This window comes from Panthera onca, chromosome C1, assembly GCF_046562875.1.
Source record: "Panthera onca isolate mPanOnc1 chromosome C1, mPanOnc1 haplotype 2, whole genome shotgun sequence".
Classification (NCBI taxonomy): Eukaryota; Metazoa; Chordata; class Mammalia; order Carnivora; family Felidae; genus Panthera; species Panthera onca.
The window spans coordinates 197,244,046-197,259,400 of NC_138346.1; the positions used below are offsets into that span (position 1 = coordinate 197,244,046).

General features: G+C 40.2%; 1 protein-coding gene across 3 annotated transcripts in view; it reads right to left on the minus strand.

The window, feature by feature from the left end:
* KPNA6 (karyopherin subunit alpha 6) overlaps window positions 1-15,355 on the minus strand; it is a 66,196-nt gene that overhangs the window by 23,123 nt on the left and 27,718 nt on the right. Inside the window, exon 1 of one of the 3 annotated variants that reach the window (XM_060621844.3) lies at window positions 13,214-13,318. The exons of 1 other annotated variant lie outside the window; for it this stretch is intronic. In XM_060621844.3, the coding sequence (XP_060477827.1) occupies window positions 13,214-13,232 (19 nt within the window). In that variant the 5' untranslated portion in view covers window positions 13,233-13,318. Of the gene's footprint in view, window positions 1-13,213; window positions 13,321-15,355 lie in introns of those variants that run through there. One more of the 3 variants, XM_060621846.1, reaches the window with a different exon arrangement.

Below are 15,355 nucleotides of genomic sequence, written 5' to 3' on the forward strand. Positions count from 1 at the left end.
CTGTCAGCACAGAGCCTGATGTGGGGCTCGAACTCATGAACCATGAAATCATGACCTGAGCTGAAGTCAGATGCTTAACCAACTGAGCCACCCAGCCGCCCCAACAGATTTTATTTTAAAGTAATCTCTAGACCAACATGGAGATCAAGCTTAACCCTGAGATCAAGAGTCACATGCTCTATCCCTCCAATATCCCAGTTGTTTTTTTTTTTAACGTTTATTTTTGAGACAGAGAGAGACAGAGCATGAATGGGGGAGGGTCAGAGAGAGGGAAACACAGAATCTGAAACAGGCTCCAGGCTCTGAGCTGTCAGCACAGAGCCCGACGCGGGGCTCGAACTCACGGACCACGAGATCATGACCTGAGCCGAAGTCGGCCGCTCAACCGACTGAGCCACCCAGGCGCCCCTATCCCAGTTTTTAAATAAAGTTTTAACAAATCTCTTCATTTGGTAGAGCTGGTCCTCCAATCATAAACCTTGAGAAGTGGGCTGGCTCTTTTTTGAGTTTCAGAAAATCTGTATCAGCTTGCCAAACCTTAAACAAATGCTATTGGGATTTAAATCAGAACTACTGTTACCAGTATTGAAATTCCATATTCACGAAATGAGGTCATGTGGGTCTTTCCCTCACCCTCCCTTTTTTGGTTTGATTTCCTTTTTATTACTATTATGTTTTTTTAAATGTTAATTTATTTTTGAGAGAGACAGAGCGTGAGTTGGGGAAGGGCAGAGAGAGAGGGAGACACAGAATCTGAAACAGGCTCCAGGCTCCGAGCTGTCTGCACAGAGCCTGACATGAGGCTCAAACCCATGAACGTGAGATCACGACTTGAAACGAAGTCGGATGCTTAAACGACTGAGCCACCCAGGAGCCCTTAGTTTGTTTTCGTTAATGCTACTCAATAGATTTAAAATTTTCTTCACAAATGGTGCGCCTGGGTGGCTCAGTTGCATCGGTTAAGCGTCCAACTTCAGCTCAGGTCATGATCTCATGGTTTGTGAGTTTGAGCCCCACTGTTAAATATTATCCAATCACTTTTCTGCATCTACTGAGATGATATATGGTTTTTCTCTTTAAAAGGCATAATGAATGAACTGAACTAAGATTCTCTCTTTTTTTTTTTTTTAGGTTTTTAAATTTTTTTTTTCTTTTTGAGAGAGAGAAAGGGGGAAGGGACAGAAACAGTGGAAGTGAGGGAATCCCAAGCAGGCTCCACACTCATTGTGGAGCCCTACATGGGGGTCGATCTCATGAACCGTGAAATCATGACCTGAGCCAAAATCAAGAGCTGGACGCTTAACTGACTGAGCCACCCAGGTGCCCCAAACTATAGATTTCCTTTCCTTTTGAGAGAGAGAGAGAGAGAAAAATAACTAGTGGGGGAGGGGAGAGAAAGAGGGAGAGGTAGAGAATCCCAAGCAAGCTCTGCATTGTCAGTGCAGAGCCTGATGCAGGGCTTGAACCCATAAACCTGAGATCATGACCTGAACTGAAGTCAGGCACTTAATAGATTGAGCCATCCAGGTGCCCCAGACTACAGACTACCCATGATAAGCCCCACTTGGTCAGGATAAATTACACCTTTTATATACTGCTGTTTATGTTTTAATATTGTTTAGAATTTTTGTATCCTTATTCATGAGGACAAAAGAAAAGTATAGGAGCTTCTCATATTATTCTTTGGTGTAATTATCAAAAGAAGTATCCCCTCTTTTCCTGTTTTCTGGAAGTAAGAAGAGTTAAATAACTTATTTATTAAAAATTTGGCAAAACTCCTACAGCAATTTCTTACTCAACACATCTCTGGAGGCAAGGGAAACAAAAGCAACAATGAACTATTGGGACCTCATCAAAAGAAAAAGCTTCTGCACAGTGAAGGGAACAATCAGCAAAACTAAAAGGCAACCGACAGAATGGGAGAAGATATTTGCAAATGACATATCAGATAAAGGGTTAGTATCCAAAATCTATAAAGAACTTATCAAACTCAGAATACAAACAATCCAGTGAAGAAATGGGCAAAAAACATGAATAGACACTTCTCCAAAGAAGACATCTAGATGGCCAACCGACACATGAAAAACTGCTCAACATCACTCATCATCAGGAAAATACAAATCAAAACCACAATGAGATACCACCTCACGCTTGTCAGAATGGCTAACATGAACAAGTGAGGCAACAACAGATGTTGGCGAGGATGTGGAGAAAAAGGATCTCTTGCATTGCTGGTGGGGATGCAAACTGGTGCAGCCACTCTGGAAACAGTATGGAGGTTCCTCAAAAAATTAAAAACAGAACTACCCTACGACCCAGCAACCACATTACTAGGCATTTATCCAAAGGATACAGGTATGCTGTTTTGAAGGGGCACATGTACCCCAATGTTTATAGCAGCACTATCGACAATAGCCAAAGTATGGAAAGAGTCCAAATGTCCATCGATGGATGAATGGATAAAGATTTGGTGTGTGTGTGTGTGTGTGTGTGTGTGTGTGTGTGTGTGTATACATATATACATACACAATGGAGTATTACTCAGCAATCAAGAAGAATGAAATCTTGCCATTTGCAACTATGTGGATGGAACTAGAGGGTATTATGCTAAGCAAAATTAGTCAGAGAAAGACAAATATATGACTTCACTCATATGAGGACTTTAAGATATAAAACAGATGAACATAAGGGAAGGGAAGCAAAACTAATATAAAAACAGGGAGGGGGACAAAACATAAGAGACTTTTAAATATGTAGAACAAACAGAGAGTTACTGGAGGGATTGTGGGAGGGGTGGATGGGCTAAATGGGTAAGGGACCTTAAGGAATCTACTCCTGAAATTATTGTTGCACTATATGCTAACAAATTTGGATGTAAATTTTTATTAATGAATTAATTTAAAAAATTGGCAAGACTCCTCTGTAAAACCACTCAGATCTGGCATTTTCGTTGTGAGAACAGTCTTTGCTGCTAATTTAATATATGTCATGATTATAAGGCTAGTCAGACATCCTATTAGAGTCACTTTTATTAAGTTATGTTATTCTAGGAATTTGTCTTTTCAATGGTGTGCATAAAGTTGTTAATGTTCTTTTTAATTTCCTTAGTTACTTGTAGTTCTTTTTTTTTCATTTCTAATATTATTTGTATCCTCTTTTATTCTTTAGAAATCTTATGATTTGACTAATCTTAGTCTTCTGAAAGATCCAAATTTTGCCTGTTAATCCTCTCTCTACTGTATGATTTCTTTCTCTTTACTACTTTTCTTTCTAAACTGTGTACCTAAGTCATTAATATTCAGACTTTGTATTTTGCTTATTATCTTCCTAAAAGTCTTTTTAATTTCCTTCAAAATAATATTTTCATTGTAATTCACTTCTGAATACCAAATTTCCCTTGGTTTTATTTGAACCATGAGTGTTTTTTTTAATCAGTAATGTTTGGGGACTTACTTTTCTGTTATTATTTCTTTAAAAAAAATTTTTTTTAGTATTTATTTATTTTTGAGAGACAGAGCATGAGCAGGGAAGGGGCAGAGAGAAAGAGGGAGACACAGAATCCGAAGCAGGCTCAAGGCTGTGAGCTGTCAGCACAGAGCCTGACACGGGGCTTGAACCCATGAACCGTGAGATCATGACCTGAGCATAAGTCAGATGCTTAATCGACTGAGTTACCCAGGCGCCCCTCTGTTATTTATTTCTAATATAATTAATCACACCGTGATCAGAGTCTCAAGGATTCTTTTAAATTTACTGATCTTTCTTGAGTTATGACTGGGCTATGTCCTGATAAACCCACTGTTAAGATGATCCTGGTTAAGTTAAAAATACACTTAACACACGTAACCTACTGAATATCATAGTTCAGCCTAGCCTACCATAAATGTGCTAAGAATACTCTTTTAGCCTGTAGTTGGCCAAGCAAAATCATGCAGCACAAAGCCTATTTTATAGTAACATATTCACTATCTCATGTAACTTACTGAATACTACACTGAAAGTGAAAAAAGGAATGGTTGTATGGGTACAGAATGATTTAAGTTTATCAATTGTGTACCCTTGTGATCACGTGGCTGACTGGGAGCTGTGACTCACTGCTGCTGGCCAGGATTGGGAATGAGTATTGTACCATATGTCACCAGCCTGAGAAAAGATCAAAATTCAAAGTAATGCTTCAACTGAATGTGTTTCCGCTTTCATATCATAGTAAAGTTGAAAAATTGTAAGTTGAACCATCATAAGTCAGGAACCATTGGGGCACCTGGGTGGCTCAGTCGGTTAAGCATCCGACTTCACCTCAGGTCGTGATCTCACGGTTCACGTGTTTGAGCCCCACGCCGGGCTCAGCCTGCTTCGGATTCTGTATCTCCCTCTCTCTGCCCCTCCCCTCCTCATGCTCTGTCTCTCAAAAATAAATAAACATTAAAAAATAATAATAAGTCAGGAACCATCTATATCGAGATTTGCTTTTTCGGCTCAATATGTATACAAATTATGTAAGTGCCCCATGTGTGCTTGAGAAAAATCTGTATTCTTTAATAGTTGTGCATGGCATTCTATTAACCATATGTCCATTAAATCAAGTTGTTCACCTTGTTATTCAACTCTTCTATTACTTTACTAACTTTTTTCTTGACTTATCAACAGTAAATGTATCCATCTCACCCTGTAGTTTTATTTTGCTTTATATATTTTATGACAATTTTATTAGAGGTACATACATTTAGAACAGTCTGTCTGAACACCAGTTCCTGTTGTTGTTGTTGTTGTTGTTGTTTTTAAATTTTTTTTTCAACGTTTTTTATTTATTTTTGGGACAGAGAGAGACAGAGCATGAACGGGGGAGGGGCAGAGAGAGAGAGGGAGACACAGAATCGGAAACAGGCTCCAGGCTCCGAGCCATCAGCCCAGAGCCTGACGCGGGGCTTGAACTCACGGACTGCGAGATCGTGACCTGGCTGAAGTCGGACGCTTAACCGACTGCGCCACCCAGGTGCCCCATGTTGTTGTTGTTTTTTAATTATTCCTTATAATTCCTTTTTGTCTTATTTTGTTAGGCATTACAAATATAGCTATCACTTCCATTCCAGCCATGGTGGAATAACAGGGATTGGATTTATCCTCCTGCTGTAAACTTGTTTCAGGTATTGGACACAAGGCACTGAAAATCTGTGATCCCCAAGAGGGTGAGCCCTAACTTATCTCCTTGGCTTTCTGCCTGGAGGCACGTTCTAGACCACTGAGCAGGAAGACAGTTACCAAAGAGCAAAGCAATCTCACTAGTTGAGGAAAGAGATCAAGGAGATTAAGACAGCTGGAAATTGTGAGGCAGAGTTCCAGAGAAGAGCAAAATACATGAAAAAAAAGCTCAGGAAATCTGCTTGGGGTTCCCTTAAATCTGGGATAGAGACTAAGGATGTACAGGTGTGAGGTGAAGAAGCTTCACGAGTCAGGCAAAGAGCAACGGGGAAGCTGTAAACTCAACAGTTCCCAGAGCTCACACACGGCTGGAAAGCATTTGATGAATCAGAATGGAGATTCCTCACTGATCACTCAGGGCATACAGTGAACCCTAAAAAGGGCTATGCCTTAAGAGTAAGATCAAACTATCCCTAGAGGGGTGCCTGGCTGCCTCCATCAGAGTAGTGCGGGACTCTTGATCTTGGGGTCGTGAGTTCAAGCCCCACGATGGGTGTAGAGATTACTTAAATATATAAAACTTAGGGGGGGAAAAGTCCCTAGACAAGACTACTAACAAAGCTTCCAAACAACACTTCAACTGATCAAGTGGGCAGAATGTAACAACTACCTATAAGGCTCTACATCCTTCAAAAAAAAAAAAGACAATAAAAATTACATCAAAAATCCAATTAAAAACTTGTAGATATGCCAAGAAGCAGAAAAACATGACACACCCACAGAAAGAAGAAAAATCAATCGAGACAGACCAAAAATGATGCCACAGTGGCTCATGCGATGTTTATCAAATGCCTAATTTATCTGTAGCTGCATTCACAGGGGAAAAAGTGGGGGGTGAGGAAAGTTGACAAAAAACTTATGAAGAAACAAAGAGTGAAACATTTCCAAACTTGATCCCATAAACCCAAGAAATCATGCTAAACCTTAAGAATGGTAAAAACAAAGAAAATCACACTAAGGGACATCATAGTCAAATTCCTGAAAACCAGTGATAACGAAAATCTTAAAAACAGCTAGAATGACTCATTACATGCAGAAGACCAAAGATAAGAATGACCTGACTTCCTGTCAGAAACTATGCAAGTCAGGGAGCCTGGGTGGCTCAGGTGGTTAAGCAACTGACTCTTGGTTTCAGCTCAGGTTCAAGCCCCACATTGGGCTTGGGCTCCATGCTGGCAGTGTACAGCCTGCTCAGGATCCTCTCTCTCCCCCTTGCTGTCTGCCCCTCCCTCCCCTACTCTCTCTCTCTCTCTCTTTCAAAATGAATTAACTTAAAAAAAAAAAAAAGAAACTATGCAAGTCAGAAGATAATGAAATACGAAATTGTATTGAAGGAAACCTGTCAAACTAGAATTCTATACCCAATGAAAATACTTTCAAAAAATGAAAATGAAATAGGAATCGACTTCTTCAAACAAAACCTGAGACTTTGTCTCTAGCAGACAGGCATTGAAGAAATACTACAGCTGGAGTGCCTGGGTGGCTCAGTTGGTTAAGTGTCCGACTTGGGCTTGTGTCATAGTCTCACAGTTTGTGAGTTTGAGCCCCATGTCAGGCTCTATGCTGACAGCTCAGGGCCTGGAGCCTGCTTCGGATTCTGTGTCTCCCTCTCTCTCTGCCTCTACCCCACTCACACTCTGTCTCTCTCTCAATTGAAAATAAATAGAGGCACCTGGGTGGCTCAGCTGGTTGAGCGTCTGACTTCGGCTCAGGTCATGATCTCCCAGCTCGTGGGTTCGAGCCCTGTGTCGGGCTCTGTGTTGACAGCTCGGAGCCTGGAGCCTGCTTTGGATTCTGTGTCTCCCTCTCTCTCTGCCCCTATCCCACTCCCATTCTGTCTCTGTCTCTCTCAAAAATAAATAAACATTAAAAAAATTTTTTTTAAAGAAATACTACATTTAAGTAGAAGGAAAATTATGCCAGATGGTAACTCAGATCTTTACAAAAGGAAGGATACTAGAAATGGTAAACATGTAAGTACATATAAAATAAAGTCTTCCCATTAAGAAACTTCTTTAAAGGTAATAAGCCAATAATGGAGATAAACAGGGAAGTATGGCCCATTTGAAGGGACAAAATAAATTGACAAGAAACTATCCCTACTACTAGAGATAGTAGACAAAGACTTTCAAACGACTGTCTTAAATACAAAGAACTAAAAAAAAAAAAAAAAAAAAAAGACAAACAACTAAAGGAAATCAGGAAAGCAATGCAGAACAAAATGAGAACAACAAATAGAGAAAGAATCAACCAGAGGTTCTGGAGTTGAAGGGCGTCTGGTTGGCTTGGTTGAGAGGAGCATGTGACTCTTGATCTCGGGGTTGTGAGTTTGAGCCTTATGCTAGGTGCAGAGATTACTTAAATTAATTAATTAATTAAAAAAAAAAAGGCAGTTCTGGAGTTGAAAAGTAAGTAAAGTTAGTTGAAAAATAACTAAAATGAAAAATTCACTAGAGGGGCTCAATAGCACATGTGAACAAACAAGAGGACCAACAAACTTGAAGACAGGAACACAAATTATGTACTCTGAGGAGAGGAAAGAGTGAAAAGTAACAGAGCCAATGGAGTCCATGGAATTCCAACAAGCATATCCAAAAAGTATTACGGGAGTCAAAGAAACAGAAAAGAAAGGGACAGAAAAAATTTAAGAAATAATAGCAGAAAACCTCCCAAATTCAATGTAAAACATGAATCTACCCATAAAAATATTCAATGAATCCCAAGGAGGATAAATTCAGATCTACATCTAGTCACATAATCAAACTATTGAGAGCCAAAGACATAGAGAATCTTGAAAGCAGCAAGGGAGAAGTGACTCATCACATACAAGTCAATTTTCCATTAGAAACCATGAAGGCCAGAAGGCATTGGGATGACACATTTAAAGAACTGAAAGGGGGGGAGAAAGCCAAAGAATTCTACATTTGACAGAATTGTGCTTCAAAAACAAGGGAGAAATTAAGACACTTCTAGATAAACAAAAGCTGACAGTGTGTGTTACCATGAGACCTGCTCCACAAGAAATGCTAGAGAGAGTCCTTTAAACTGAAAATGAAGTGAAATGAAAGGACACTACACAGTAACTTGAAGCCAATAAAGGTAACTATATGGGTAAATATAAAAATCAGTATTATTGGTTTGTAACTGCTTTTTATCTCCTACATGATTTAAAGAACAAGTGTATAAACTAATTACAAATTTATGTATGTTACTGGGCATATAATGGGTACGTGTAAAGAGGTAATTTGTGTGACGGCAACAACATAAAGGGGGAATTGGAGCTGTACAGAAACAGATTTTTTGAAGTTGGTACCAATTCAAACTATATAGCTATAAATTTAGAATGTTAAATGTAATCCCCATGGTAACCACACCATCTAAAAAAATACATATACAAAATAGAAATAAAAAATAAACACGAAAGGAAATGAAAAGGGAATCAAAACCATTCACTACATAAAATTAAACTAAACACATAAAATTAAACTAAACACAAAAGGCAGTAACTGGAGGAAGAGGGGGACAAAAAAAGTAGAAGACCTAAAGAAAACAAAGAATAAAATGCCAGAAGTCCTTCCTTATCAGAGTAATATGTGTAAATGGATTAAACTCTTAAGTTATTATATGCTGTCTACAAAGACTTACTGCATATCCAAAGACACGAATGGGTTTAAAGTAAAAGGATGGAAAAAAATATTTCAAGCGGGGCGCCTGGGTGGCTCAGTCGGTTAAGCATCCGAGTTTGGCTCAGGTCATGATCTCACAGTCTGTGAGTTTGAGTCCCGCGTTGGGCTCTGTGCTGACAGCTTGGAACCTGGAGCCTGCTTCAGGTTCTTGTGTCTCCCTTTCTCTAACCCTCCCTGTTCATGCTCTGTCTCTCTCTGTCTCAAAAATAAATAAACATTAAAAAAATTTTTTTTTTAAATATTTCAAGCATATGGTAGCCAAAAGAGAGCTGCAATAGCTAACCAATATCAGACAAAAAACCTTAAGTCAAAAACTCTTATGAGAGATCAAGGACGACATTATATACTGACAAAACGGTCAATTCATTAAGAAGATATAATAATTATAAAACATATATGCACCAAAACAGAGTCCCAAAATATATGAAGCAAACAAACATGGTCAGAAGTGAAGGGAAAAATAGTTCTACGATAGTTCTTGGAGACTTCCATACACCACTTTCAATAATGAACAGAATACTTAAATAGAAGATTAATAAGGAAACAGAGGACTTCAACAACATTATGAATCAGTCAGACCTAAAAAGACATAGAACACTCCACCCAACAATAGCAGAATATACCTTCTCGAGTGTACATGGTACATTCTCCAGAACAGACCATGTTAGGCCACAAAGAGTCTCAATAAATTCTCAATAAATTTGACCATACAGAATGAAGCTAGAAATTCAGAAATATGTGGAAACTAACAACATACTCTTAAATAATAAAGTTGGAAGACTCACACTTCCTGATTTTATAACTTCCTACAAAGCTACAGTAATCAGAATAGTGTGGTACTGGGATAAGGATAAACATACAGATAAATAGAATAAAATTGACAGTGTAGAAATAAATTCATACATCTATGGCCAACCAAATAATTTTGATAAGAGTGTCAAGTCCATTCAACGGAATAAGAATACTCTCTTCAAAAAATATTACTGGGACAACTAATATCTAAAAGAATGAAGTTGGACCCCAGGCTTACACCATACACAAAAATTAACTCCAAATGGATCAACAACCTAAATATAAGCTAAGACCATAAAATACTTAGAATAATACATAGAAAAAAAAATTTTATGGCCTTGGATTTGGCAATAGATTCTTTTACTATGACATCAAAAACACAAGCAACAAAAGACATTAACAAGAAAGTGAAAAGACAACTTACAGCATGGGAAAATTATTTCCAAGTCATGTATCTGGTAAGGATTTAATATCAAGAATATACAAAGAATTTCTACAGTTCAACAACAAAAAGACAACCCAATTTAAAAATGGACAAATAATTTGTATACATTTCTCTAAAGAAGATACATAAATGGCTAATATGCATATGGAAAGATGCTCAACATAGTCTTGAGAAATGCAAATCAAAACTACAATGAAGGGTGCCTGGGTGGCTCAATCGGTTAAGCTTCCAACTTTGGCTCAGTTCATGATCTTGCAGTCCATGAGTTTGAGCTCCATGTCAGGCTCTGTGCTGACAGCTAGGAGCCTGGAGCCTGCTTCCAATTCTGTGTCTCCCTCTCTCTCTGCCCCTCCCTGATCATGTTCTGTCTCTGTCTCAAAAATAAACAAACATTAAAAAAAAAAAAAAACAATAAAAAAAAAAAAAAACTACAGGGGTGTCTGGGTGGCTCAGAAGGTTGAGTGTCTGACTTTTTGGCTCAGGTCATGATCTTGCTGTTTGTGAGTTCGAGCCCCGCGTCAGGCTCTGTGCTAACAGCTGAGCCTGGAGCCTGCTTCTGATTCTGTGTCTCCCTCTCTCTTTCTACGCCTCCCCTGCTGTGCTCTCTTTTTCTCCCCAAAATAAATAAACGTTAAAAAAAAAAAAACAAACCCAAAACTACAATGAGATTTGATTTCATGCCTAATAAATAGCTATAATAAAGACAAAAGAAAACAAAATACCAAGCGTTGGCAAGGATGTGGAGAAATTAGCATCTGGTACATTTCTGGTGGGACTGTAAATTCTACACTTTTGTATATCTAAAAAAATTGAATGGGGCGCCTGGGTGGCTCAGTTGGCTAAGTGTCTGACTTCAGCTCAGGTCATGATCTCACGGTTCGCTGACTTTGAGCCCAGGGTCACTGCACTGACAGTGAGAGCCTGTTTGGAATTATCTCTCTCTGCCCCTCCTGTGTGTGAGTTCTTTCAAAATAAACCAAAAAAATTTTTTTAAAAAGCTAAAATGGTGAGTTATGTTATATTTTACCAAAATTAAAAAAAAAAATTTTTTAATGTTTATTTTTTTGAGAAAGAGAGAGAGAGAGTCCAAGCAGGGGAGTGGGGGTTGGGGGGGGTGCAGAGAGAGAGGGAAACACAGAATCCAAAGCAGGCTTCAGGCTCTGAGCTGTCATGATGCACAGAGTCCAATGCTTAACCAACTAATGCTTAACCAACTAAGCCACCAAGGCGCCTCTTTACCAAAGCTTTTTGTTTTCTTTTTTTAAAAACATTTTTTTTTAATGTTTATTTTATTTTTGAGACAGAGCATGAACAGGGGAGGGTCAGAGAGAGAGGGAGACACAGAATCTGAAGCAGGCTCCAGGCTCTGAGCTGTCAGCACAGAGCCCGATGTGGGGCTCGAACCCACGGACGGTGAGATCATGACCTGAGCCGAAGTCGGATGCTTAACCGACTGAGCCACCCAGGAGCCCCCCTTTACCAAAGTTTTAATTGCAGCATACCTCTGCCAATTAAAACTAACACCGAATCCCTGTTCTATATGTTTTTTTAGATACCATATTTGTCTATTTGCATTCACCAGTTACAGAGCCAATTGTATTAACTCTATTTTCTTATTTTCTGTGTTCTTTTTTAAGTGTTGGCACTTAAAAAAGTTGACATGGGGCTCAAACTCATGAACTGTGAGATCATGACCTGAGCCAAAACCAAGAGGGGACACACTTGACCAACTGAGCCATTCAGGTGCCCATTACATTGTGTTCTTGATGTTTCAGCATTTGGGACCTTTACAGACCCAGGGACAGACTGCCCCTCCCATGGCTAATGCCTAAAGGTAACAACTTGCCTAACAGCAAAGTCCAGAGCCATATCTCCTCCTCTACCTTATCTATACACCCAGGAGACAATATTCCTTCACTTTAATATCTCTTGGTGAGGTAGTAGGCAAGTAGAAACCACTCCTACAGACCAAAATCCTTTGGATTAATTCAAAGTTGCCAGTCCTAAACAGTTTACTCTGCCCTGCCTTCACTTTCCCTCAGAAACCTTAATAAAGTCTCTGGCCTAGGGTTGAGCTTCGGCTCAGGTCATGATCTCACTGTTCGGTTCAGTTTGTGGGTTTGGGCACCCATTGGGCTTGCTGCTGTCAGTGTGGAGCCTATGTTGGATCCTTTGTCCTCCTCTCTCTGCCCTCCCCCTGCTTGTGTGTTCTCTCTCTCTCTCTCAAAATACACACACACACACACAGACAATATATATACATATGTATATATATACATATGTATTTCTTCTGTGACCCTGCAAGCATGCAGTGGCTTCCTCTTTGAGACCTGTGAGTGTAACAAATGTATTCCTTCCATGCCGCATTCCTGTCTCTTCCCGTGGTCAGAGGGGCTTTATCATACCTTACCCAATATTTACATTTTTAAAACAATCTCACTATCTAAAGACCTGATGAAAGTGAAGCTGATTATGTTAACCCATAAGTCCTTTAGAGGCCTTTCTGATTCTCTGAATTTCTAACTGGAAATTATCAAGAGTATTTATTGCTAATGGGGTGAAAAATAAGTTTTATAGGCACACAGAACGAACAACTAAGATTGCCCCCTTTGTAGCATGGTTGGGGGATTGTAACGAGAGTTTAAAAAGAAATCTCCTAAGAAGATGGGGGCTGCTTCTTCAACCAGGAAATCATGTTGGGGGTGGAAACAGAATAAGGAAGTACATAAATGGAGTGGGGCGGGGGGGAGAGAAGAGTCTATTAAGAGAATCTGAGTGAAAGAGAAATGAAAATGGAAGTTGAAGAAAGAGCTGAATTCCGGAGCTAGAGAAACTGAGGAAATGAAACTTCAGAGAAGGCACCGTCATTCTGTAAAGTAGCTCGGTGAACCAACTGCGGCGGTAGGGTCTTAAAATGTGCAAGCCTACACACCCACTTGGCAAGTCCCAAGTGAATTTATTATTTAAAAAAAACATTCTAGGGGAATGCAGTGGCCTCCCTTTGGGGTTACTGATTACCCCTGTGCCTGGAGACTAACAGGCACAGGACAGATTCCTAAAGGCAGGACTGTGGACCGCTGTCCCCCATTACCTGACACATGGTTTTTCATGACTCTGAGCCTGGGCTCTCCCAGGGGGCTGTCCCTTCCTTCGAGCAAAGCTGACAACAAAGCTGGAAGGAGAACCAAGATGTGCTTCTTTAGTCACCATGGTGACAAGAAACCATCACAAATATTTGCTTGTGACTTCATCGGAGAAGGCAGGCAAGGGAGGTTAGATTGGAAGAAGGAACAACCACAGAAGCATATCTGGAATCAGCAACCAAAGGAATGCTGGGCTCTCATTTAGGGACCAACAGGCAAAGGGTTTGTTTTCATCATGCACTCCCTTACTTGCAGAGACTGGATTAAGAAATCCAGAATACAAATAACCTTTTCTAGCACCTGACTGTCTTAGACAGCCTTTGGGTTTTCTTAGTCAAGGAATTCTCTCAAAGTGAATAGGTCCCTGAAGTTATACCTCCCATTTCTTAGGAAATAAGTGGCTAATGTTACAGTGTACTCTCTAAACTTTTGGAACCAAGGGACGAGCAATGATACAAAACAGGCACACACACTGTTATGTCCTGAATTGTACCCTGCCTACAACTCATATTTTGAAGTTCCGGCGGACAAGGTCTTTTTATTTTTTTAATGTTTATTTTTTTCTTGAGAGAGAGAGACAGAGTGTGAGCAGGGTAGGGGCAAACAGAGAGGGAGACACAGAGTCTGAGGCAGGTTCTAGGCTCTGAGCTGTCAGCACAGAGCCCAATGGGGGGCTTGAACATAAGGACTGCAAGGTCATGACCTGAGCTGAACTCAGATGCTTAACCGACTGAACCACGCAGGCACCCCCAGACAGGGTATTTTTTTTTTTTTTTTTTTTAGCGTTTATTTATTTTTGAGACAGAGAGAGACAAAGCATGAACGGGGGAGGGTCAGAGAGAGGGAGACACAGAATCTGAAACAGGCTCCAGGCTCTGAGCTGTCAGCACAGAGCCCGACGCGGGGCTCGAACTCACGGACCGCAAGATCATGACCTGGGCGAAGCCGGCCGCTTAACCGACTGAGCCACCCAGGCACCCCCAGACAGGGTATTTTTAAAGTGAGGATACTGGGGTAAGGCCCTAATCCAATTATGATTAGGGTCCTTATAAAGAGAAGATTAAGATATAGATGCACACAGAGGGAAAACATCACGTGAACATGAAGACAGCCACTGATAAACCAAAGAGAGAAAAAGGCCTCGGAAAAAGCCAACCCTGCTGACATCTTGATCTCGGAATTCTAGCCTCCAGAACTGTGGAAAAATAAATTCCTGTTGTTTAAGACATCTTGGCTGTGTTACTTTGTTTTGGCAGCCCTAGCAAAATAATATAAGCTCTGACTGATAGAATCAGAGTCTCTCTTTTTTTAATTTTTTTAAATGTTTATTTATTTTTGACAGACAGAGCATGAGTGGGGTAGGGGCAGAGAGAGGGGGAGACACAGAACCTGAAACAGGCTCCAGGTCTGGAGCCTGACATGGGGCTCAGACTCACAGATTGCTAGATCATGACCTGGGCCGAAGTTGGATGCTTAACTGACTGAGCCACCCAGGTGCCCCCAGAGTCTCTTTTGAGATTCATACAACTTTAAAATTATGCACATGTTCTCAGAAAAAGGCATACTACATATAGCCAGCTGTCCTGTGTGTGGGATGGGAATGATTCTACTACACCTTCAAGCTCACATCCTGTATACCTGCTGGCTCTAGGACTTTCCAAATCAAAGCCTTATGTTCATGGTCTGTACTTCAAAAAGCTACCAAGCAATCACTTGGCATCTGCCTAGAAAAAGCCCAAAAGAGCTATATTTAGTAAATAAGGGAACTAGCATTATTTTCTAGGTAATGACCTGACAATCTTCAACGGAGATGGGACTTGGAACACTACGAAGCAGTCAGTCCTTTCAAATCAGTTCCCTTGCCCTGGTGTTAAGCTGAGTGGACGCTGATCACTGCAGAAGGAAGCTTTCTAAAGAAATGTCATTGTAGCTGCCTGGGCATCAAGGATGAGCTGAGGCTTTAAATCATGCAGACTCACTGTTGGGCATATGCTACAATTAGGAAGCTTTACAACTCATCATGATGCATTAAAGGTTAGTTAATGATAGTGGGAAGAGGGATAAAAAAGATAAATGGTTATCTCTCAATT